This window comes from Cebus imitator, unplaced genomic scaffold (assembly GCF_001604975.1).
Source record: "Cebus imitator isolate Cc_AM_T3 unplaced genomic scaffold, Cebus_imitator-1.0 Scaffold331, whole genome shotgun sequence".
Lineage (NCBI taxonomy): Eukaryota > Metazoa > Chordata > Mammalia > Primates > Cebidae > Cebus > Cebus imitator.
The window spans coordinates 1587320-1611200 of record NW_016107646.1 but is presented as its reverse complement, the minus strand read 5'-3'; the positions used below and the strand labels follow the sequence as shown (position 1 = coordinate 1611200).

The following is a 23881-nucleotide window of genomic DNA, read 5'->3' as shown; positions in this document are numbered from 1 at the left end:
AGGGGAGGGATGGTGGGGGGTGGGGAGCTGGGGAGAGATAGCAAGGGGAGAAATGTCAGATGCAGGTGATGGGGAGGAAGGCAGCAAATCACACTGCCACGTGTGTACCTATGCAACAATTTTGCATGTTCTTCACATGTATCCCAAAACCTAAAATGCAATAAAATAAATGGGAAAAATAATAAAAAAATAAAAATCCTGAGAAGCTGAAAAAAAAAAAAGAACTATTAATCAAATGATATTTAGTATGTTGGTGTTGATAAAAGCTCTGAAGAACAACTGGCAGGGCAATGGGACACTAGCTGATGGTGGTGTGATTTTAAGATACTCCAGTAAGGCCTCTCTGAAAAAGGGAAATTCTTTCAAGAGCGAGCTGTGGGACTATTTGGAAGAGAAATGGAATTCTAGGGGAATTGCAAAGGCTCTTTATTAGGCATGTGATCAGTCTGGATGAGAAATTGTCAATGCATTCACTGACTTCCACTAAAGTAGTATGAAGGTTGCCTCTTGAGTAGGGAAAATAATTAGATAACCTTAAAGAAACTGGTAAAAAAAAATTTATCATAGCTACCATAAAGAATGGAAAGACATTAAAGAAGTTAGAAAAGCTTACAAAATCATTAATGAAAGTCGAAAGTAATCTTTCCTAAATATTGTCAGGAATGTAAAAAGAAAAGTTCAGATGTCAAAGAGTTGGAATGATTCAAAGGTGAACTTCGTTTCATGAAAATGAAAATCTGAGAGAGTATGTAATTACATAGTTGTGCTATTTATTGCATAAACTCTATCACCCTCACAGTTGTCTTCTGTTTAAAACAGTCATGAGTAATTCTTTCTGTGTAAGTCACAACACATTGCACTTCTTTACTCATAATGGGGCCAATTTAAGGAGACAGTGAAATGCAACCATTTCCAGGCTAAATATTAAAAAACAAAAACAGAAAACTAGTAACATATGAAGTAGCTTGAGAAAAGAAGAGGATTTGGGTTAGACTTGTAGTTATGGCCAAATAAGGAGGTTTTTAAAAATATTCCTTCCAAAAATAAATGCAAAGCTGGATATAGTTGATATAACACTTAACAAAAATCATAACCATTTCAGCACTCTGGGATTGAAATTAGGAGAAAAGCATTTATGCTTGTAGAACTGTTGAACTTTGGATAAGAAGAGTGAGAATCTGTGATGTTCTTGCATGAGGCCATTTCTATCTCTACCACAGAGGGTTCTGCTGCACAAGGCAGGCTATTAGGAATGGTAGCATTGCTGCCATGATCAAAGAGAGGGGAACAATTTAGAGTGTTGAACAATGTCCACACTCAGCAACACTATCAATGAAAACTGATAACACTATCAAGGAAGAAAAAAAAAAAAGTCAATCAATAATTTTATATCCAGCAAAACTACCCTTTGAAACTAAAAGTGAAACAATGAGCTTCTCTCATAAACAAGCGCTCAGTAATTCAATGGTGGCAGACCTTCCTTACAATAAATATCTTGTCCTTCAATCTTTCAGGTGTTACCTCCAATGTACAGAAAGAAATGGATATGACACATACGTGGGTTATATGAAAGACTCTATAGATAGAGTATTTGTCACTTCTTAAGTACTTGAAAATACTACTGAATATATACAGCAATAATTATAACACTGTATCATTGGGTTATGTTACATGTAGATATAATACATGGGTCAATACAGGGGGATAAAGACTAGATATAAGAACAAATTTTCCATAATTTACCAGAATTAAGTTAGGAGTTTAACTGAGGTAGAATGTGATAAATTCATATCACAATATGGTTCCCAGAGCCACCATTAAAAATATACATAGTAAAAAAAAAATGAACAGAGAAAATGAAATGGTACACTAAAATACAGATATAAAGCAAATAAAATGCTAAAAGAGGAACAGAGTAACAAAAGAGACAGGAGAAACAGAAAACAAACAGCAAATTATCAAGTGAGTTCAAATATATCATTATTTCATTAAATGGAAATGATAAAAACCCCATTTTAAAATCAGAGGGTGTCAGATTGCACTAAATAGCAAGATTAACAAAATACTGTTTTGAAATAGTTTCATTCAAAACCGAAACTAGGTTTAAAGTAAAAAGATGAAAAAAGATATACCATTAAACTGTAAACACAAGAAAGCTGAAGTAGCTTTAATTAATAACAGTTAAAAACTGATTTAAGACAATAAGTGTTATAGAGACAGAGGGATATTTCATAATAATAAACAGGGTCAACTTTTTAGAAAAACCTAAAATTACAGGTACATATGCATCTAACAACAGAATCTCAAAATACATCAGGTGCTACATATTAGTAATGACAGACTGCATAAACAAGATGATCCAATAAGATTCTAAAACCATACTTCTATTGTACCTTTCTATGTTTAGATATGTTTGAGATAAAAAAAAATACTTACCATTATTAACAATTAATACCAAAACTTACAATTGCCTACAGTTATCAGTACAGTTCCATTCTGTACATGTTTGTGGCTTAAGAGTAATATGTTATACCAAAGATGGGCTATAGCCTAGATGTATAGTAGCCTATGCTATCTAGGGTTGTATGAGCATATTCTATGATGTTCGTTTGCACAACAACAAAATTGCATAATCATGCATTTCTGAGAATAGATTGTTAAGTGACTCATGGCTGTACATGAACTAAAAACTGAACAGAATTTAAATGATAAAATAGACAACTAAAAAATAACATTTGAATATTTCAATACCCCACTCTCCAAAACTGATTGAATAACTACACAGAAACTCAATAAGGCTAAAGAAGAAATGAACAGGATTATCAACCAACTCAATCTAACTGGCATATATATTAATAGAATGCTGCAGCCAAGAACTACAGAATACACATTCAAGCGCCTACGCAGCAATCTCCCAAAAAGACCATATGCTAGACTATAAAAGAAGTCTTGATAAATTTAAACAAAATGAAAATCATATAAAGTATATTATTTGACCACAATGGAATTAGATTAGAAATAAGCAACAACAAAAAAATCTATTAAATTGTGAAATATTTGGAAGTTAACCCATTTCTAAATAACCCAGGGCCGAAAGAAGAAATCATAAGGAAAATAACAAAATAATTTAAAGAAAATAAAAACTGTAAACATATCACAATTTCTGAGATGCAGTTTAAGTAGTGCCTAAAGAGATATTTATAGCATTAAATGCCCACATCATACAGGAATAAATTTCTAAAATCACTAATCTAAGTTTTAGCCTTAAGATGACAAATAAGATAAAACATGAAGCTAGTAAAAAAGAAAGTAATAAAGATTAAAGCTGAAATCAATGAAATGCAAAACAGAAAAATAACAGAAAAAGATCAATTAAAATAAAAGTTATTTCTAATAGATTATCAAAATGACAATCTTTTAGCTTAACTAACCCAGAAAAAAGGGAATAAGTCACAATTACCAAAATGAGGAATGAAAGAAAGAATATCATTATTAACTCTTCAAAAATTAAAAGAGATGAAAAAGGGATATTAAGAACAGCTTTATGCCAACAAATTAGCTAACTCAAGATAAATACATAACTTTATACAAAGACACAAATTACTCGCCGGGCACCATGGCTCAGGCCTGTAATCCCGGCACTTTGGGAGGCCAAAGCAGGTGGATCACCTGAGGTCCGGAGTTTTGAGACCAGCCTGACCAACACGATGAAAACCCATCTCTACTAAAAATACAAAACTTGGCCAGGCTTGCTGGTGGGCATTTGCAATCTCAGCTACTCGGGAGGCTGAGGCAGAATAGCTTGAACCTGGAAGGCAGACATTGCAGTGAGCAGAGATTGCAGTGAGCTGAGACCACTGCACTCCAGCCTGGGAGACAGAGCGAGATTCCATCTCAAAAGAAAAAAAAAAAAGAAAGAATGATACAAATTACCATAACTGACTAAAGAAGGAAGAAAATCTGTATAGACCTATAACAATAAATAAATTGTTAATTTAAAAATTTTCCATCAAAAAAAGTCCTACCAATTATACATGGCTCGACTGGTAAACTCTATCAAGCATTTAAGGAAAAAAATGTCAATCCCTCATACACGCTTCCAATAACAGGGCAGAATGAAAGATTCCCCAACTCATTCTTTGAGGCTAGCATTAAATTGATATGAAAAACAGGCAAGTCACTACAAGAAATCTACAGACTAAAACCCCTTAATAAACATTGATATAGAAATCCTTTAAAAACTTGCCATGTAGGTACCTATGCAACAATCCTGCATGTTCTGCACATGTACCCCAGAACCTAAAGTGCAATTAAATATATATATATATATATATATATATATAATAAAAATAAAAATTTAGCAAATTGTATCCAGCACCACATAAAAAGATAACACCCTATGACCAAATGGGATATATCTGACAAATACTACATTCACATTATTAATTATATATAAAAATTAATTGTATAAATTTGTTAATGTAATACACAATATTAACAGCATAAAGTATAGAAACCACATGATGTCAATAAATTCATAAAAACATTTTTAAAAAATCACTAAGCAATTCACTATTTTTTAAAAAGTCTCAATAACCTGGCTGGCATGGGGGCTCAAACCTGTAATACCAGCACTTTGGGAGACTGAGGTGAGCAGATCACTTGAGGTCAGGAGTTCAAAACCAACCTGGCCAACATGTTGAAACTTTGTCTCTAATAAAAATACAAAAATTAGCTGGGCATGGTGGTGCACACCTGTAATCCCAGCTACTCAGGAAGCTGAGGCATGAGAATAGCTTAAACTTGGGGGGCAGAGGTTGCAGTGAGACAATGCTGCACCACTGCACTCCAGCCTAGGCAACAGAGTAAGACTCTATCTCTAAATAAATAAATAAATAAATGATCTCAATAAGCTAAGAATAAAATGGATCATTCTTAAAACGATAATGGGCATCTCTGAACAACACACAACTACCATTATACTTAACGGAGAAAGACTGAATGCTTTCCCTTTAGGATTGGGAACAAGGCTAGGATGTCTGCTGTCATAATTTCTATGCAAAATTACACAAGAGATTCTGAAGAAAAAAGTAAAACTGTCTTTATTCACAGGTAACATGATTTTAATACATATGGCATGATTAATATAGTTCCAATATACAAATTGTTCTAGTTGTAAAGGCAACTAGAACTAGTGAACTGTAGTTCAGCAAGGTCTCAGGATACAAGAAAAATACATAAAATTCAACTGTATTTTTATATACCAGGAATAAGAAACACAAAAAGAAAAATAAAAAAAAATTCCATCACAATAGCATCAAAGAAAATACATAGGAATAAATGTAACAAAAGAAGTATACAACTTGTACACTGAAATCTGCAAAACATTTCTGAAGAATTAAATAAATAAACATTCCATGTCCATAGATCCAAAGACTCAATAGTGTCAAGATAGCAAATTTTCCCACTTGGCCTGCAAATTAAAATCAAGTCCTACAAAAACTCCAGCATTCTCTTTTTATATTTTTATATAAAATACCAACTGTTGGTAAGTATATGTAGAAAGTATACTTACAAATCGATCGTAAGAACATAAAATGGTATAACCACTTAGAAAGTGATTTGGCAGTTGCTTGAACCGTTCAACATAAATTTACCATTCAATCCAATAATTCCACTCTAAAGGCTCTAACAATGATCAATTACAATATTTGTCCATACAACATTATTCACTATAGGCAAAAAGTAGAAGTATATATCAACTGGTGAATTAATAAATAAAATGTAGCATAGGCCGGGCGCGGTGGCTCATGCTTGTAATCCCAGCACTTTGGGAGGCCGAGACGGGTGGATCACGAGGTCAAGAGATCGAGACCATCCTGGTCAACATGGTGAAACCCTGTCTCTACTAAAAATACAAAAATTAGCTGGGCATGGTGGCGCACACCTGTAGTCCCAGCTACTCGGAAGGCTGAGGCAGGAGAATTGCTTGAACCCAGGAGGCGGAGGTCGCGGTGAGCCGAGATCGCGCCATTGCACTCCAGCCTGGGTAACGAGCGAAACTCCGTCTCAAAAATAAAATAAAATAAAATAAAAATAAAATGTAGCATAATCATACAACGGAATCCTCCTCAGCAATAAAATGGAACAGTAGTTTGTTCATTGTTCACTGATTCATGCTACATCATAGAAGAACACCAAAATGTTACACTAAGTGAAAGAAGCCAGATGCAAAAGACTATACATTGTGTGATTGCGGTATATTTAAATGTCCAGAAAAGGCTAATGTATAGGGACAGAAAGCAGACCAGGGTTGCCTACGGCTGTAGGTAGCAACAGGGATCAAGTACAAATAGACACAAGAAAATTTTGGGGATAACGGAAATGTTGTAAAACTGAATTATGGTGATAGTTATACATCTTTAAAAATTTAACAAAAATCACAGATTGTACACTTGCAAGGGTTAATGTTACGATACATAAATTATACTTCAATAAGAGCTGGCTGTTTAAAAGTGTGTAAAACCTCCCTCAACCCTCCCTCTCTTCCTCCTGCTCCAGCCATGTGAAGTGCTTACTCAAAGACAAATCCCTTTGTCTTCCGCCATAATTGTAAGTTTCCTGAGGCCTCTCAAGAAGCCAAGCAGATGCCACCATGCTTCCTATATAGGCTGTAGAACTGTGAGCCAATTAAACCTCTTTTCTTTATAAATTACCCAGTCTCTGGTATTTCTTTATAGCAATGCAAGAACAAACTAATACAAGACCTAAAGTAAAACACAAAACTATAAAACTCTTAGAGGGTAACAAGAGGAAATCTACATAACCCTGACTTTTTTATGACTTTTTATATCTAACACCAAATGCCTGATCCATTAAAGAAAGAACTGATAAGCTGGACTTTACTAAAATTAAAAATTTCTGCAAACAAAAACACCTCAAGACAACAAAAAGAAATGCAAAACTGGGAAAGAAAATATTTGCCAAAACATCTGATAGAGGACTGCTACCCAAAATATACAAAGAACTCTTAAAACTCAACAATAACAGTCTATTTTTTTAAATGGGCCAAAAACCTTAACAGACCCTTCAACCAATAAAGATACACAGATGTCAAATAAGCATATGAAAAGATGCTTCATAGAACATGTCTAAATTTAAACAGCATTTAGATACCACTACATATCTATTAAAATAGCCAACATTCAGAACACCAAACACTAGTGAGTATGTGGAACAACAGGAATTCATATTCATTGTTGGTGAGAATGCAAAATTGTATGACTGCTTTCAAGACAGTTTGGTTGTATCTTACAAAACTAAACATTTTTACCATACGATGCAACAATCATGCAAGTACCTTGGTATTTATCAAAACAAGCTGGAAATACAGGTCCACACAAAAACCTGCACCTAGAGGCATATGGTGGCTTTATTTAAAATTGCCAACACTTGGAAGCAACCAAGATATCTCTTCACACACGAATGGATAAACTGTGGTATATTTATCAGACAATTAAATATTAGCAGAACAGAAATGAGCTATCGGTCAGATGCAATTGCTCACACCTGTAATCCCAGTGTTTTAGGAGGCCAAGGTGGGAGGATCACCTGAGACCAGGAGTTAGGGACCAGCCTATGCAACACAGCAAGATCCTGTCTCTACAAAAATATAAAAACAAAAAAATGTAGATGGGTGAGGTGGCAAATAGTCCTCCTCAGGAGGATCACTTGAGCACAGGACTTTGAGGCTGCAGTGAGCTATGATCATGCCACTGCACTGTAGCCTAGGTGACAGAGTGAGACCATGTCTCAAAATAATAAAAGCTATCAAGCCATGAAAAGACATGAGAGAAGCAAAAATGCATATTACTATGTCAAAAAAGCCCATATGAAAATGTTATATACTGTTTGATGCCAACTATATGATATTCTTAAAAAGGCAAAGCTATGGAGACAGGGAAAAGATCAGTGTTTACAGGGGCTGAGAAATAAGTATGTGGAGCACAGAGGGTTTTAGGGGTACAGTAAAAATATGCATGATACTCTAATGACAGATACATGTCATTATATATTTCTCCAAGACCATAGAATGTGCAATACCCAGAGTGAATCCTCTAGTAAACTATAGATTTTGGGTGATAAGATGTGTCCCTGTAGGTTCATCAGTTGTAACAAATGTACCAAACTGGAGAGGATGTGCATGTGTAGGATCAGGGGATATATGAGCTATTTCTGTCCCTTCCTCTCAATTTTGCTATGAACCTCAAACTGCTTTAAAAAAATAAGGCCTAAAAATGTGATCAGGAAAAATATGGCAGCATATTAGATCTGCCATATTGGTTTGGTTTTTAAAATAAGTGTGGTGGGGAGAAGCAGGAGATTGGGAAATGGAAAATTGATAAGCAAGGAATAAATAGGACACGGTTCCTTTCTAGTCTTTAAAAGCTATAGAATCTGTAACTAAATAAATGATGAAGAAGACTGAATGTGAGAAGAATAATATCTACAGCAATTATATTAAGTATATGTAGGTAGTTCAACAGCTTAATTTTACTAGTAATACATACATGATTGTTCCCAATAAATTTATTTTAAAACATCAACAAAAACAAATTTGTAGTTAGCTCCTGAGCTTACTTTTCTCCCCAGGGTATCCTATTTACATACACGGTTTGAGGATTAAAATCAAATACACTAAGTGAAACTGGAAAGATAATAATTGTAACAGTACATCACCATCTTTCAGAACAAGTGGTAATTATGATTATAAAACTATGACTTAAAAAACCTAGAATGGAACAATACATATAAACCACTAAGGTAAACAAGAATTACATTGAAAAACAGCCCCCGTGCTTTTCACAGATGCTAAATAATTTTCACATCAGTTTCTATTAAAACTCACTAAATCCAACAACAGCAAAGTTTTAATTTATAAATGATCTCAATATTCCATTTCTGTCAAAATATTTTATTAAAGTCACAGGCAACTCAGTCAAAGAAGAAAAAACAAACCTCTACTAGGCATTGTGTAGAAACCCATCTGCTCAGAGGTGTTGGCTGGATGTAGCAAATTACATCTGCAAGGCTCACTGCAAGTGCTCCCTAATGAAACTCAAGATGTTGATTTTGACCCAAACACCCTACACAAATTGGAGCTGGATATATTAGAGATCATCTCTCCCTTTCCACAGCAATTGAAATCAGATGACACATTTCAGCAAACAGTTCCTCATTTTGAACTTTAGAAGTCCAAGTTCAGTATAGAAAGAACCTCAAATCTGTAGAGAACTCTTTTTGTTCATCCTATTAATCATCTACGTAATGCTTTTTTTTCTTTTCTTTTTTTTCCCTTTTGTAAAGACCAGGAATTATTTTTCAATTGTTTATGGATCTTAAGATAAGTTAGAAGTTAACTTTTTAATTTCTTAAGTTCTTCCTCCCTTATAGTAGCCAACAATTATTTATTATGAATAGTCTGAAAACTTCACGTTGCCTGAGAATGTGCAGTGAGCTTCTGTGGCATGTATTGTGCTAGATAATGGCAATAAAGCAATGAACAAGATAGGTGTGCCTCCTGCTCTTTTCACCCTAGTAGGGGAATCAGATACTGATTAAAAAATAGTTAAAATTAGGCTAAAGTTTGTGAAAGTGATGACTGGAATACAAAGAAAGCACAGAGTTGAGGGATCTGATAAATGAAATACCCTAAAGCCTGAAGGAGGAGAAGGAGAAAGACACCTAGAGAACAGACTGGGAAGGAGGAAGTCATATGCTGAGACACTGTGATAGGACAGGGTCTTGCTTGTTCCAAGAACACAGAAAAGCTACTGGGGCTGGAGTTGGGCAAAGCAAGCAGCAGAGAGTGCAGCAGAAAGTACAACTGGAGAGGTGGGCAGGGCCAACTCACACAGGGTCTTGGTCATGTTAAGGATTTTAAAATGTACCCTCAGGTTGAAAGGAAACCATGAAAAGGATTGCACACAAAAATAAATAAATTACTCTGCATGACAAAAGGAGAGGAATTTGAAATTACTTTGGTCAAGAGATAAAAGAGGAGGAGAAAATTGCCACATAGTACTGTGATATACAAACATGTCTAAGAGACTAACAGCCACTTTAAAAACTGTTTGATATAGGGTACACTGGTACCACCTCTTCCCTGTGGTAGTACATCTTCAGCAAACTCTACTTTATTCTTTAATACTCCTTTGTGAGTGGATTCCGTAAGCAAATTAAAAGAAGTAGAGTTGTAAGTCTAGAGATAGAGTACCATACAGGGTTCCAGGAACATGGCAACAGAAGAGACTAAGAAAGGAAAATGTATCTGGGAAACAGCAAAGATTGAAAACCAGGCCATGGAATGTGGTAATCCTATGCAGATATTGAGAAACATAATGGTTTTTACTGAGCACTTACCAGACACTGTTTAAAGTAATGTATATTTCATTTAATCTCTATAACCCTTAGGAAAAGATATCAATAGCCAGTAATAAATAAGATTCAACCAACGACTATTTATTGCACTACTCTTGTAAAATATCAAATGGCAAGGACCAATCTGTCTTGTTCAAATCTGTATTCTCTGTGACCTACCAAGCCACTTGGTAGGTACTTAATATGTATTTGTTGAATGAATAGGACAAATATGGAGAATCTAGGAAGATAAAGAAATCCAAAAAAAAGCTGGAGGACTGAGTGGGATAGAGAGGACAGATGGTTGAAGTAAGTATGAGTCTAGGTTTTAGGAATTAAAAGAAAGGAACAGATACCCTTAGAATGCTGTGGCAACTAACTCCCTTACCTACAAAGTTGTAGATTATGTTTCAGGGCTTACTGGAATCAAATTTATGTCTTTTTTTCTACTTCTCAGGATAATGAAAAAGCTTTTAGGTGTGAATAAAAAGGACTCATTTTATTATATTTATTCTCATTCCATTCATAATTACAATCCTGAGTATTTTTTAAATGATTAAATTTTATATCATATTTTCTGCTTATAAAGTCAGATAAATATTAACAGATACAATATACCAAAATATTTCCATAAAAAATAAAAGGTTTGAGTAAACAATCTTAGTTACAAAATAATCTGGGTTTTGTTTTTTTTTTAATACAGAGTCTTACTCTGTCACACAGGCTGGAGTGCAACGGCACAACCTCAGCTCACTGTAACCTCTGCCTCCCGGGTTCAAGCAATCACTCCTGCCTCAGCCTCCTAAGTAGCAGGGATTACAGGTGTGTGCCACCATGCCTGGCTAATTTTTTCATTTTTAGTAGAGATGGGGTTTCACCATGTTGGTCAGGCCTTCAAACTTCTCACCTCATGAGCCACCTGCCTTGGTCTCCCAAAGTGAGGCGTGAGTCACTATGCCCGGCCCCAAAAATCTGTTCTTTGTGGTCTATTTCATCATGAATCTAAATAACTGGTTTCAAAGAATTGCAAATTTAATAGAAGTCTGGAATCCCAGAATGATAACCAAGCAATGCTAAAGATGGAGAAAAATAATTTCTCAGGAGTTATGAGGACAAGTAAAAAAAAGATAAAGAAATTTTTAACTGAACACATGGTCTTCATAACCTTCAGAGTCAAATGGTGGGAATAATATTAAAATTTTAACTAAAAGTGAAAGCTGTCTTCTATAATAGTATATAGACAATGAATCATTAAGTTTCATTTTTCTTTAGTTATCCTGACTTGATTTTTTCCCTGCAACCAAAGAATATCAAGGTATATATACATCAAGGTACCCATCCTTTTTCTCCTGTCATTTTTCAAATAATATTTATTAAATCAGTTCTTCATTTCCTTTCAGTCCTCAAGCCACCATCACTGACTGGTATTAAAATTATTCTTCTGAAAATATTGTGATAAAAGAAACCAATTACCTAAAATTATCAAATCTTATTTATAGTATTTAGTCCTTATTTTATTGGCTACATTTATAAATGATCCAATCCTCTGTCTTCCATATGACTATTGCCTCAAGGTTCTTCCTCTACTTACTTGACCTTCTATTGATAGTTCCATCACAAATTATTCCTTTCTTTCTCATCCCATAACATTAGTGTTCCCCGCCTGGTTATATGTAGATCCCACTTCATATGTCACTGTATAAGTAACTTTGGATAATCCCATCTTTTTTCATGTTTTCCTCGTGGTCATTTTGTGTCTCTAAGTATGATCCCTCTTTTGAGTTCTAGATCCATATATGCAGCAGCTCATCAGATTTATTTACTTGAATGTCCCATGGATACTTTACCATGTGGACCAAACTAAATTCATCCATCCCACCCTGGACACCAAAAACTGGCTCTCTTTCTTTATTCCTAACCATAATATTAAGTATATAAATGTGTACACAGACGTCTAAGCTAGCAGATGGAGTTATTCTACAGATTTTTTTCTCTCCTTCTTATCTATATCTAATCCAGTCATTAAGTTTGGACAGTTTTTGGCAACCTTTTAAACATTTCTTTACTCTGTCCCAGTATCTCTTACCACTGCCCTGGTTCTAACAATCATTTCTTCTAAGCTATAGTAGCTACCTGGAATATTTAATCTTGCCTCCAGTTTTCCTACTTTCTCCGATTCCCCCCAATCCATCCTCTATACTTATAAAAAATCATTTACTGAACAAAAATGAGCTAAAGATAAAACAGTAGTATCAGAGAAGTAGACAGGAAAGGGGTATAATAGGAGGCGGCATGGATTTAGACATCCCATAGCTGCTTGAACATAAATGGCTGAATGTTATCTACATTCTGAAACCAACAAAATGACAATGCAAAGGAAAAAAAGCATTATAAATCAAAAAGGACTAGTGAGAATAAGAGAGGAATTGACAGCTGATGCAATATATCACATATTTTTTAAAGATGGAATGTGTGTAAATAGCAAATGACTGAGGACCAGAGGGGGAAGCTATAAAAGAACAGTCTAATTCACGCCATCAGTCCCAATACTCAAGAAAGATTGAAAAAGAGAATACAGACATGACACTGAAACCAAAAGGGCTGTTTGAAAATTGGAAAATGAGTAAATAAACTTCCAAATTAGTTTTCTATCTGGGGACATGTGTAGAGACAAAGAATAAATTTTTCTTAACATGTATGCATCAAAGGCTTATATCCAAACATTTTTATAAACACCATTTTAAATGCAGAAAAAAAGAAATTTATGGTTATTCATAAGACATGAATTTCTACAGTTTTTTAAGACCAAACGAGGAATTAAATGTCTTGAAATAATCTCTTTTCCTCAGAGTAGGTTTGGCCAATGAGAATAACCATATGGTTAAAAAGTTGTTTCTACTTTATGTTTCAATGTTGATTACGCAGTGACTCTATATTCTCTTAGGGAGTATGAAAAATAGACTGGAAATTTCTATTTGATTCAAGCCCTCTCCATCTGGCATGTGATTTTTTTTTTTTTAAGTACAAAATAAACTAAGTTTCCATCTCAGTTCTAGCAGAAAAAAAAACCTGAGAATATAATAGCATCTTATGCTTTAAAGATGGAGACTTCTGCAGTTCCTAAGTCATTCCTGATGTATGTGAAAAACAAGATGAAAATAAAATAATTTATCATATGAAAAAGACAAGCAGTGTATGTTGGTAAGAGTTTTATAGAAATAAGAGAGATTTTAAATGAGTACTGAAGGTATAAAGAATGATGGGCACTATATATCAGTTCTTTTACAAAATCATTTGAAAAGACAGAGTATAATATAGTGTCACATCTTCTTTATAAAACATCACTCAGGTAATCTATTTACAGCAACACGGTAGACTTAGTGCCTTGAATGATCCCTCTCCTAAAAAAAATGAATACACTGTATTTGAACAATATTTATATGTGATACATACTATGAATGAAATTTATATAGTGTTTTACACATATACACATGCATGCACATACACAGCAAACGATATCTTCTTAAACTTATTAATAAATTTCCAAAAAGAGTAAGGATTATTAAAGCCAGGGACTGAGTGAAGCCAGAAACACAGAGGTATGCAAAGTAAATGGCCCAAGGCATTTCAAAGTTGATTAAAACTGAGCATCTGTTTTCAACACTGAACTGAAGTCAACTTAAGTTTGGCTGAAGATAAAGCTTAAGGCCCACTCATAGTGCAGAAAATAATAAAACATAAAGCTGGCATGCAAATGGCTAGACTATTCATGTACAGGTAAAGTAGAAATAAAATTGTCTGTTCTTCCCTTCTTTACATAATCCTCTCACAAACGTTACCAGAAAATGAAACCTTGAATAGAGGGAGAAAAACCCACAACCACAAACCAGCCCTCTTAAGAGGCTGTAGCTTGAATTTTCATTATCTAAGTGGGAAGAAAACATTTTATCAAGAATTGTTTCAAATGGTTCTGAGCTAGCAGTGCGGCCAACAGGTCAGAAGTAAATTCAAGCCCGCAAAGGAGGAATCTTTCAGGCCAGTCTTCAAAAAATTTCTACAGAGAAATTTCTAAGGAAAATAAATAGCACAGAAAAGAAAAGAATAAACAAGGCTGAGTAGGTACAGTAGGCAAGAGTCAGCAGGAATTAGACAATCACGTAAGTTAAATATTTCATGTATAAAGAAATAAAAGGAAGCCTTGAAAACATGAGTAAAAATTAGGAGTTTTAAATAGAATCAAGATTAAAAGAATATCCTATGTAAAATTTTAAATTCAATAAAGTGCTATGAAGTTCAAAAATAAGAAAACTAATTTATGATTTTAAATGTCAAACACAATTTGCCCCCAAGAGAAGATCTTCTGGGTACTGGGAGTATTCTTGATCTCTATTCAGGTACTAGCGACATGTATGAGTTTATTTGACAAAAACGTATCAAGTTGTATACTTAGTGTTGTACCATTTTCTATGTTAGACTTTCATTAAAGTTGACATTGAAAAATTCAAAGAACAACTTTAACAAAATATTAGACACAACTGAAAAGAAAATTAATGAACTGCAGAACTTAATTAAAGAAACTAACTGGAATGCAGGCCAGCAAGTCAAAGAGAGAAAATATGAAAAAGCAAAGAAGCAACATGGAAAATACAGTAAAAAAGCAAAAAGTCTAACACATGTATGGAAAGAATGAAGTAGAGGTAATATCTGAATAGACAATGCCAGAAAACTTGCAAACTCCTAAGACTCCAATATTAAAACTTTAAAACACAAAGACTGAGAAGATCCTTAAAGAAGCCAGAGGAAAAGGACAAACTACCTCCAAGGAAACATGAAATGGCATTGTATGTCCTAAAAGGCCAATGAAAAGCAAGAATCAGCACAACAGCCTTCAATGAGCTGGGCGAAAATAACTATAAACAAGGAATTACATACCCAGAAAATATCTTTTTCAAAAAAAGGCAAAGAAACAAAATTGAGAGTTTGCTAACATCAGACTATCATAAAAAGAGCTTCTAGAGGATGTACTTCAGGCAGAAGTAAATGAACTGAGAAAGAAGGAAGGGCTGAACTGTGAAAAGGAATGACTACTAAAGCACTAGAATATAGGTAGGCAAATATGGCTCATGACCAAATGTAGCCAACCACCAGATTCTGTAAATTGGAACACAGTCATACCAATGTGTTGACGTATTGTCTTTTGCTCTGCACTATAAAGCATGATTGAATAGTTAAAACAGAAACCATATAGCTGCTGAAACAAAAATATTTAATATCTGGCACTTAATTGAGAAAGTTTTCCAACTTCTGCATTAGTCCTGTATGTGCCAAATCTAAGCAATTATATTACAAAATAATATCGCTTTAAAAATAGAAGAAAATATATAACAATAACCTCAATCTGGAGAAAAGGATTAAAGTGTTTTAAGAACTGTGTTGCAGGCCGGGCGCGGTGGCTCACGCCTATAATCCCAGCACTTTGGGAGGCCGAGGCGGGTGGATCACGAGGTCAAGATATCAAGACCATCCTGGTCAACATGGTGAAACCCCGTCTCTACTAAAAATACAAAAATTAGCTGGGCATGGTGGCACACGCCTGTAGTCCCAGCTACTCAGGAGGCTGAGACAGGAGAATCGCTTGAACCCAGAAGGCTAAGGTTGCGGTGAGCCAAGATCGCGCCATTGCACTCCAGCCTGGGTAACAAGAGTGAAACTCTGTCTCAAAAAAAAAAAAAAAAAAGAACTGTGTTGCTCAGGTGGAAAGTAAATAGACTGATTTACAATATCATTTAATAAATTAAATATGCATCTTAATATTTCTAAAACTGAATCTTTGTGGAAATGGTATTAATTTCTAATATTAAAAAAAGGAATAGTGAGAAAATAATTGTCAATACAGCAAAGGAAAACTTTTTACATTATGTTTACATTTATATATGTATTACATAATATATATACTTTACATAATTCTGCATTATATATTATATACTTTACATAATCATGTAAAATAAAATTACGTATATGGTTTATAAGTATAATAAAAATAGTACATATTACAAAATATATATCATGTATTATATATATTTAGTTAATTAATTTACAGAGACAAGGTCTTGCTCTGTTGCCTAGGCTGGAGTGCAGTGGTACAATCATAGCTCACTGCATTCTGGAACTCCTGGGCTCTAGCTATCCTCCCACCTCAACCTCCCATGTAGCTAGGACTATAGGTGCTAGCCACCACATCTAAAAATTAGATTAGCCACCACAAAAAAATTTAAAATTTTTTGTAGAGATGAAGTCTGCCAAAGTTTATACTATAAATATAATAGCAATTTATATTATATAAATTTATAATATAGATATTCATATCATACAACTTTTATAAAAATTGCAAATGTCTATAAGACAAAGGAAGTGGAAAGACAGTGTATAAAATGGGAGAAGATATTTGCAAATCATGTATCTTATAAGAGTCTTGTATCTAGAATATTATAAAGAACTCTTACAACTCAACTCTAAGGTGGCAAGTAACTGAACTAAAAAGTGGGCAACAGATTTGAATAAAAGAAAATATAAGGCTGGGCATTGTGACTCACACCTATAATCCCAGTGCTTTTGGAGGCTGATCACTTGAGCCCAGGAGTTTGAGACCAACCTGCAAAACATGGTGAAATCCTATTGCTACAAAAAAAATTTTTAATTTAGATAGGTATGGTGGTGTATGCCTGTAGTCCCAGGTACTCAGGAGGTGTGAGTATCGATTGAGCTCAGGAGCTCAAGGTTGCAGTGAGCCATGATTACACTACTGGATTTCAGCCTGGGCAACAGAAAAAGACCCCATAAAAAAAAAAAAAAAGTAAAAGAAAGAAAATATTAAAGAAGACATACAAATAGCCAACAAGCACATGAAAATAAGCTCAACATTATTAGTTATTAGGGAAATGCAAACCAAAACTACAATGAAATACCACCTCACACCACTTTTATTATTTTTATAGTAAAAATAAGCACCATTTTCATAAAGTAAACTTCTGTTTTATAAATATTAAGATGGGTATTTAGTGTATTAAATGATGTACAAATCAATCTATTTACTCTCTGCCTGACCAACACAGTTCTTAAAAACACTTTAATTGTTCTCTCTAGTTTAAGAGGTTATTGTCTAGGATGGCTAGAACAAAAAAAGAAAAAGAAACAAAGCAGATAATAACAAATAGTGACAAAGATGTGGAAAAATCAGAACCTTTGTACATTGATGTGGAATTGTAAAATGATGCAGTTTAGATGGCAGTCTGGCAATTCCTGAAGAGCTCAAACCTAGTTACCACACAATTCAACAATTCTACTCCGGGGCATATAGCTAAAAGAAATTAAAGCAAATCCACAAAAAAAAAACCCTATAAAAGAATGTTTATACCAGGATTGCTCATAAAAGTCAAAAAGTGAAAACAACCTCAACTGTCCATCATCTGATAAATGGATCAATAAAACTTGGTATATCCATAAGATGGAATACTATTCAGCCATAAAAACAACAAAGACTGCTACAACATGCTTTGATCTTTAAAATATTATGGTGAATGAAAGAAACCAGTCACAAAAGACCATATACTCTAAAAACATTACCTTTAACTTTAAAATTCTATGATTATATAAGAGTATTCATATTATTAAGGATTAAAAATGTATGAGTAAAATCATGCTTTCTTTTGACAAATATAAGAAAAGTAGATTTCAGTAGATAGTACGGAGAAAAGGAGAGAGAAATCAACATCAAAGTAGAAGTCAGAAATTACACAGGCTATGTCTGCTTTTCAGTGACAGTATGTAGAAATTTCAACGATATCAGGACTCATACACTTACATCCTAATAATATGAACAAGGTGTTGACCTGTTTAGCACTGTCAAAAATTTCAGCCTTGTTATTAAAATATATATTCACATTATTTACTTTGTGACTCAAAACTTTTCCAGGTTCACATTTTGTTTGAAATGAATATGTCAAAGTTCAAAAGGTTATGAATTCATAACTGAAAACACAGCAATATGAGAAATCACGTATATATAGAAGAAACATGACTCTAATCATCATATAATTATTTACTTTGTGTAAACAAATGAGAAATCTAAAAATACATTATGCTTGCTATAAGTAATATATTCATGCAATTATCTATATATAATATATACATTCGTAAATCAAGTACCTTAAATTAATATCAATCTACTTATCATTTTTAGGTCAGCCTAATATCCAAAACCAACTTTATTACTGTTAATTTTTCCTATGTTTATATTTTAGTTATATTCTTTTGCATATGATCTTTTATAGATAACATATATGTAAATATATGACTGAGATTAAAAGATATGGATGGCAATAAATGGCATCACTTAGTTCATTTACTTTGGTCATGAAAATCTTTCAATGAGAAGACTGATTTCTGTATATACTGACACATTTAAAGATATCAAAAAATCAAAAAAATCCATATAAAACATTAACCATAGGAAAAAAAAATTTTTAATATACCTTCTTCAAGGATGGGTCGTGGGATAACAAATGGGATCTCCTGCAGAGGTTCCATATACTTGTGCCCAGCACTAATAATCTTTATTTGAGGCAAACAGAGGACAAGTGTTCCTGGCATGCTGGTCTGTCCATGGTACCAACTTCTTACTGTTCCAGGAATGTCACCACATACAATTGTACTTGGGGAAGGCAGACTTTCATTTGGAATAAATACACAACAAGATTGTACTTCAAGCTAGAAAAGAAAAGCAGAATTAAAATATTTGGATCAGACTAAATACACTGTCAAACACCTAATATCTTCACCAGAATAAACAACCAAAAAAGTAAATGTTCCATATTTATGTCTTTATGACTTTTCACTAATGAATATTAAAAACACTTGAAAAGGTATTGTTTACTCTTGTTATAAACTTGACACAAAATGCCCAGTGACAAGAGATAAAAATATATCTGCCCTTTCACAGTCTTTTCCAAGAAAAAAGATTGAATTAGAAAGTGTGCTGGCAAAAGAAGATCAGAAAACCCTCCTTCTTCTGCAGTTGATTAGAAAATGTTGTTAACATCAGATAAAGCCTAGAACTACCTAGCATTTTATTGCTGTTACTTTTTTAAAAAGGGCTATATTTACGTGAATTTAGTTCTCCATTTTTACTTTACAGACTAGAGTATAAGAAAAAGAGTTTAAAACATTCAATTTATAACATGAGACAACCATTAAAGAACATGTTTATATCACATAGTTTCGCTTTTTATATATAATGATTCAAGTATACATAAATATATCAGATATATTATATATAAACAAATACATGGGAATAGGCAAAATCAGAAGACTTAAAAATCAGAGCATTATTTCTTCCTTTCTTCCTTCTTCAAATTACCTAAATTGTAATTTCACGTATTATCTTAATGCTCTCCTATCCCCACTGGAGTTACATTAAGTTGCCAGCCCCTTAGAGATTAAGATAAAGAGATAAAGTAAGCCCAACCCCAAAAATAAATTCATCATAACTTCTTAAGTCAGAAGCAATGTAGATTAAAGTCTATTTGTCTTAGTGGTGCCTACATATTAATACTGTGTACTTCATTATTAAATTGCTCCAACAGCCTACGATACTTAAGTTATTGACAAAATACAAACTATATTGGTTAATTTCCTACAAAATATTTGTTATTCAAAGATGTTATCTGAAGGTGTGATAAAAACAATTTTTTTAAAATTCATAAATTCTTGGATATTCAAAGAAACTATATTAGAAAAAGACTACATTTTAAAAAGATAATAGCAATATCTCTTCTCTTGAGGCTAATACACTACTCTGGTGACAGCATGATGATATGTAACAGGTTTAGAATTCCTAGATAAAAAATTTGCCAACCTATAAATAAACAAGCCTGTTTGTCTTTGCTTCACATTTTGGGGCATGGACAAACTGATGAATTCAGTGAAGAAAAATACAGATAAAATTTTGCAAAAATAAGTGTATTGGTTCATGAAGCATAAACTCATTTTAGTTCTAAAATCTTATCCTGCAGATTAAAGTACATGTGTGTTAAGTAGTTTATTGATTTAAAATCATGACATGTTTTATTTATTTTGAAATAGAAATCTATATTGTCTCAGGTAAGTTACAGTTATGCTTTAAAATGTTTAACATAATTCATCAGTAATTTTCAGTTGCACAATTTAAAATGGCACATTAAGAGCATATCCTTTATTAATTCAGGTTAAAATGTCAAAATATGAAGTGTCAATATTTAACACTTTATGCAGGTATTGATACTATGTTGAAAAATGCTTTCAAAAGTGTGCAGTAATTAGTTTAATATGTTATCATACACAAATATATGCACACATGTCCTTAGGAGCAAATTTAAATCATGCCAAAATTTCCAAAATCATAAAACATAAAATTTCACTAATTTAAAGCTCAATTATTCCATCAAGTATAAACAATGTGAGCAATGCAAATAGAATCAACAGTATAGTAGCATCAGATACATAACAACTCTAAAATCAACTTTCTAAAATATGATATATGTTGTGAGAATTCCTTTAATGATAAGAATCATATAATTAAAATTACTCAAAATTATGATATTATATCTATTATATATACTAAAGCTATCACATAAATCTTTTTACACTTTTAAAATAACTGTTAAACTTTATGTATAAAATTGTGGTTTTAATGTAAAATGTTGAGTGATTTATATTACTGAATATAAATCTGCAGCAGTAAATTTTGAATTAATGTAAGGATCTGACAATCTGAGGGAAAGAAAATGAAGTAATCTGCCAGTAAGAAGTCCTCAAGCTGGGGGTCAGATCATGTTCATGGAAACCATCTGGTTGGGACCCTCTGAGCCACGCCAAACACAAATGATCTTTTAAAAAAATATCCTATTCATGAATGCATCACAGCTGCACTGAGTGTTACTTCATTTTTCCATGGCAACATCCTTTCTGTTTCAAGGATCTTGTTTCAGTTTTGGTAGCAACGTGTTCTTTTGCCAATATTGAACACATTCATGTGTTAAAGTGAAGGGATTATTACAGATTCTTGAAGTAGAACTACCTCTATTTTGATTCCTACTAGGTCAAGGGCTACATATCTAAGTAACATATACTGAAGATACACCAATAAAGTAAAAATTATTTGTTATTCTTATTTTAATAAACAAAATGATTACAATGCATTTTTTTCCCTGAAGATTCTAGTTTATGTTATTTGTAAGATATATGCCTTTGTATGTCCCTGCCCCTATATGTGAGGTTTGGGAAACTTAGATTTTTCTCTTTCAGTGCTCTATAATCATGATCCCAAGTCAGTTAAAAAGTAGAGACTAAGATAGATTTTATTTACCCATTCATCTGAAAATCCTAATTAACTACTGCCCATCATATAAAGCACTTTATAGATAAATGTTTTGAAATGTTGTACCACATTTTCTTGCCTTTTCAATAACATTACTATTTCCTATTCCCAAATAATATATTTAAAACTTGAAAATGTAATGATAATTATATTTTGCATAATTTCTTCAGAATCAAATGTTCTCTATATAAATATATGTTACTCTTCAGGAAACAGTTTCAAATAAAAAACAAAAATAAAGAAACATTGTAGGTTGTATTTCATTTACTTTTTCTTTTATTCATGTACTCTCTAATATCTATCACAAACTGACCTGGAAGTTAGGGATACGGAGACAAAAGACATAGTCCCAGCCCTAAAAAAGCTTAAAATAAGATCACTTTCAAGTATTAATATCCTAACAGAATTCTCACTAGAACATAAGCTTTATGAAGTCAAACACTTGCCTATTTTGTTCACTATATAGTTTCTGTACATTGTAAGTAGTACATGTAGTATGTACTCAATAAATAATTGTTATATAAGTAGAAACAATTATTTTGATCAGAGACAGTGGTGAAAATAATTGCTTCATGCATATTGTTCATCATTTCATTCCAGCAGCAACCTTTAAGGTGATAAATAAAACTGATTTGTTAACGAGATGAATTCAATTCAGCTGTGGGATCTTTGACAAGTTATTTCATCTCTCTATGACTTCAGTTTCCCCATCTGTAAATGAGGGAAATTATATCATTGTATATATATTTAATATAGTAAGTGTTGCCTAAATGTTTGCTAAAGAAATAAAATCAATAAGTAACAGCAAGTCTCTCCTGTATGAGAGATCCCATTTATTATTAGTCGCCATAGATTTATAAAATATGTTCACAGTGCATTTACTTTTCAAATGCTGTTGCTTACAGTTTCACTATCTATGTTTACAGGGTCCACCAAAATAGGTAGTATTCCATTTGCACTACAACAAATATATAAACTATCACCCAAATCACAGCTTTCCTATTTGATAAATTTTCAGTGCATCATGAAAATATTTTTTATATCATCATATGCAGAACTTTAAATATACCCGATTTGGGGCCATAGATTAAAAGCCTATAGCTGTTTGTCTTGGTTGTCAACATTTCCAGAATAAGTTAGTTATAAATCTTCACACTTTTTCCATAAAAATCTTGTCAAGGGAAGACATTAAAAATTCCTAGATTTGAATTCCAGACTTCCTCCTAACAAACTACCATGTAATAGCTGTCACTTGTTCAGTGCCTATAAATAAGAATGTGAGCCTTTGTGAAAGATATAAGGATTAAATATAAAAATCTTACTTTTATAATTGGCACGATTAATAATTGATCTCTCGGGCCTAAAATGTCTATTCCTATTTAATCCTGAAGATAAAGGCCAAGGAGTTTGCTGGACACGAGGACATCAAGCAGTATGATTTTTTTTCATCACTAGTCATGCTCTCGATGTAACTTCCTAGAAAAAATAATTCACCTGGCTCAGCTTAACTGGCTTATGCTGCTTGAGACACTTGACTGACACTCTCATCCAAATAACACAGAATGTGGGAAGCAGCTTCCAAAGGGAGTAACAGAGCATTATTACCAACAGAAAGAGACCAGAATGCTTGGTGCTGAAATTAAAAATGCCATTAAACTACACTGTCCACTCAGAAGACTCCAGAGAGTACAAAAAAAAAAGGAAGGAAGGAAGAAAAGAAAATTGCTAGTAAATGCCATAGTACAACGTGACAAACTTCAATGTAATGATAAAACAAAAAAGCTAGGTCTGGCAATAAGCAGAGAACTATCTTCCTCTAAAGGAGTAAATTCTAGTCAGCACATTTCTATTTCATCAACTGCATACTATTGCCAATTATGTGCTTCTGGAATAAAAACGTAGCTTTAATAGAATCTTTGCTAATGAGCAGGTTCAGAAAACTTGGAAAGAATAGGTGACTTATGCTAATCTACTGTTAAAAGTCCCCCAAAGTTCATACATTTTGTTATTTTGTTATTTTTATTTTTATTTATTATTATTATTATTATT

At 33.1% G+C, this 23881-nt stretch overlaps 1 protein-coding gene across 1 annotated transcript in view; it reads right to left on the bottom strand.

The window, feature by feature from the left end:
• The window catches only part of VPS13B (vacuolar protein sorting 13 homolog B), an 829147-nt gene that overhangs the window by 408116 nt on the left and 397150 nt on the right, over nucleotides 1-23881 (bottom strand). The window contains exon 23 of the mRNA XM_037730112.1: nucleotides 18951-19185. Within this exon, the coding sequence (XP_037586040.1) occupies nucleotides 18951-19185 (235 nt within the window). The remainder of the gene's footprint in view (nucleotides 1-18950; nucleotides 19186-23881) is intronic.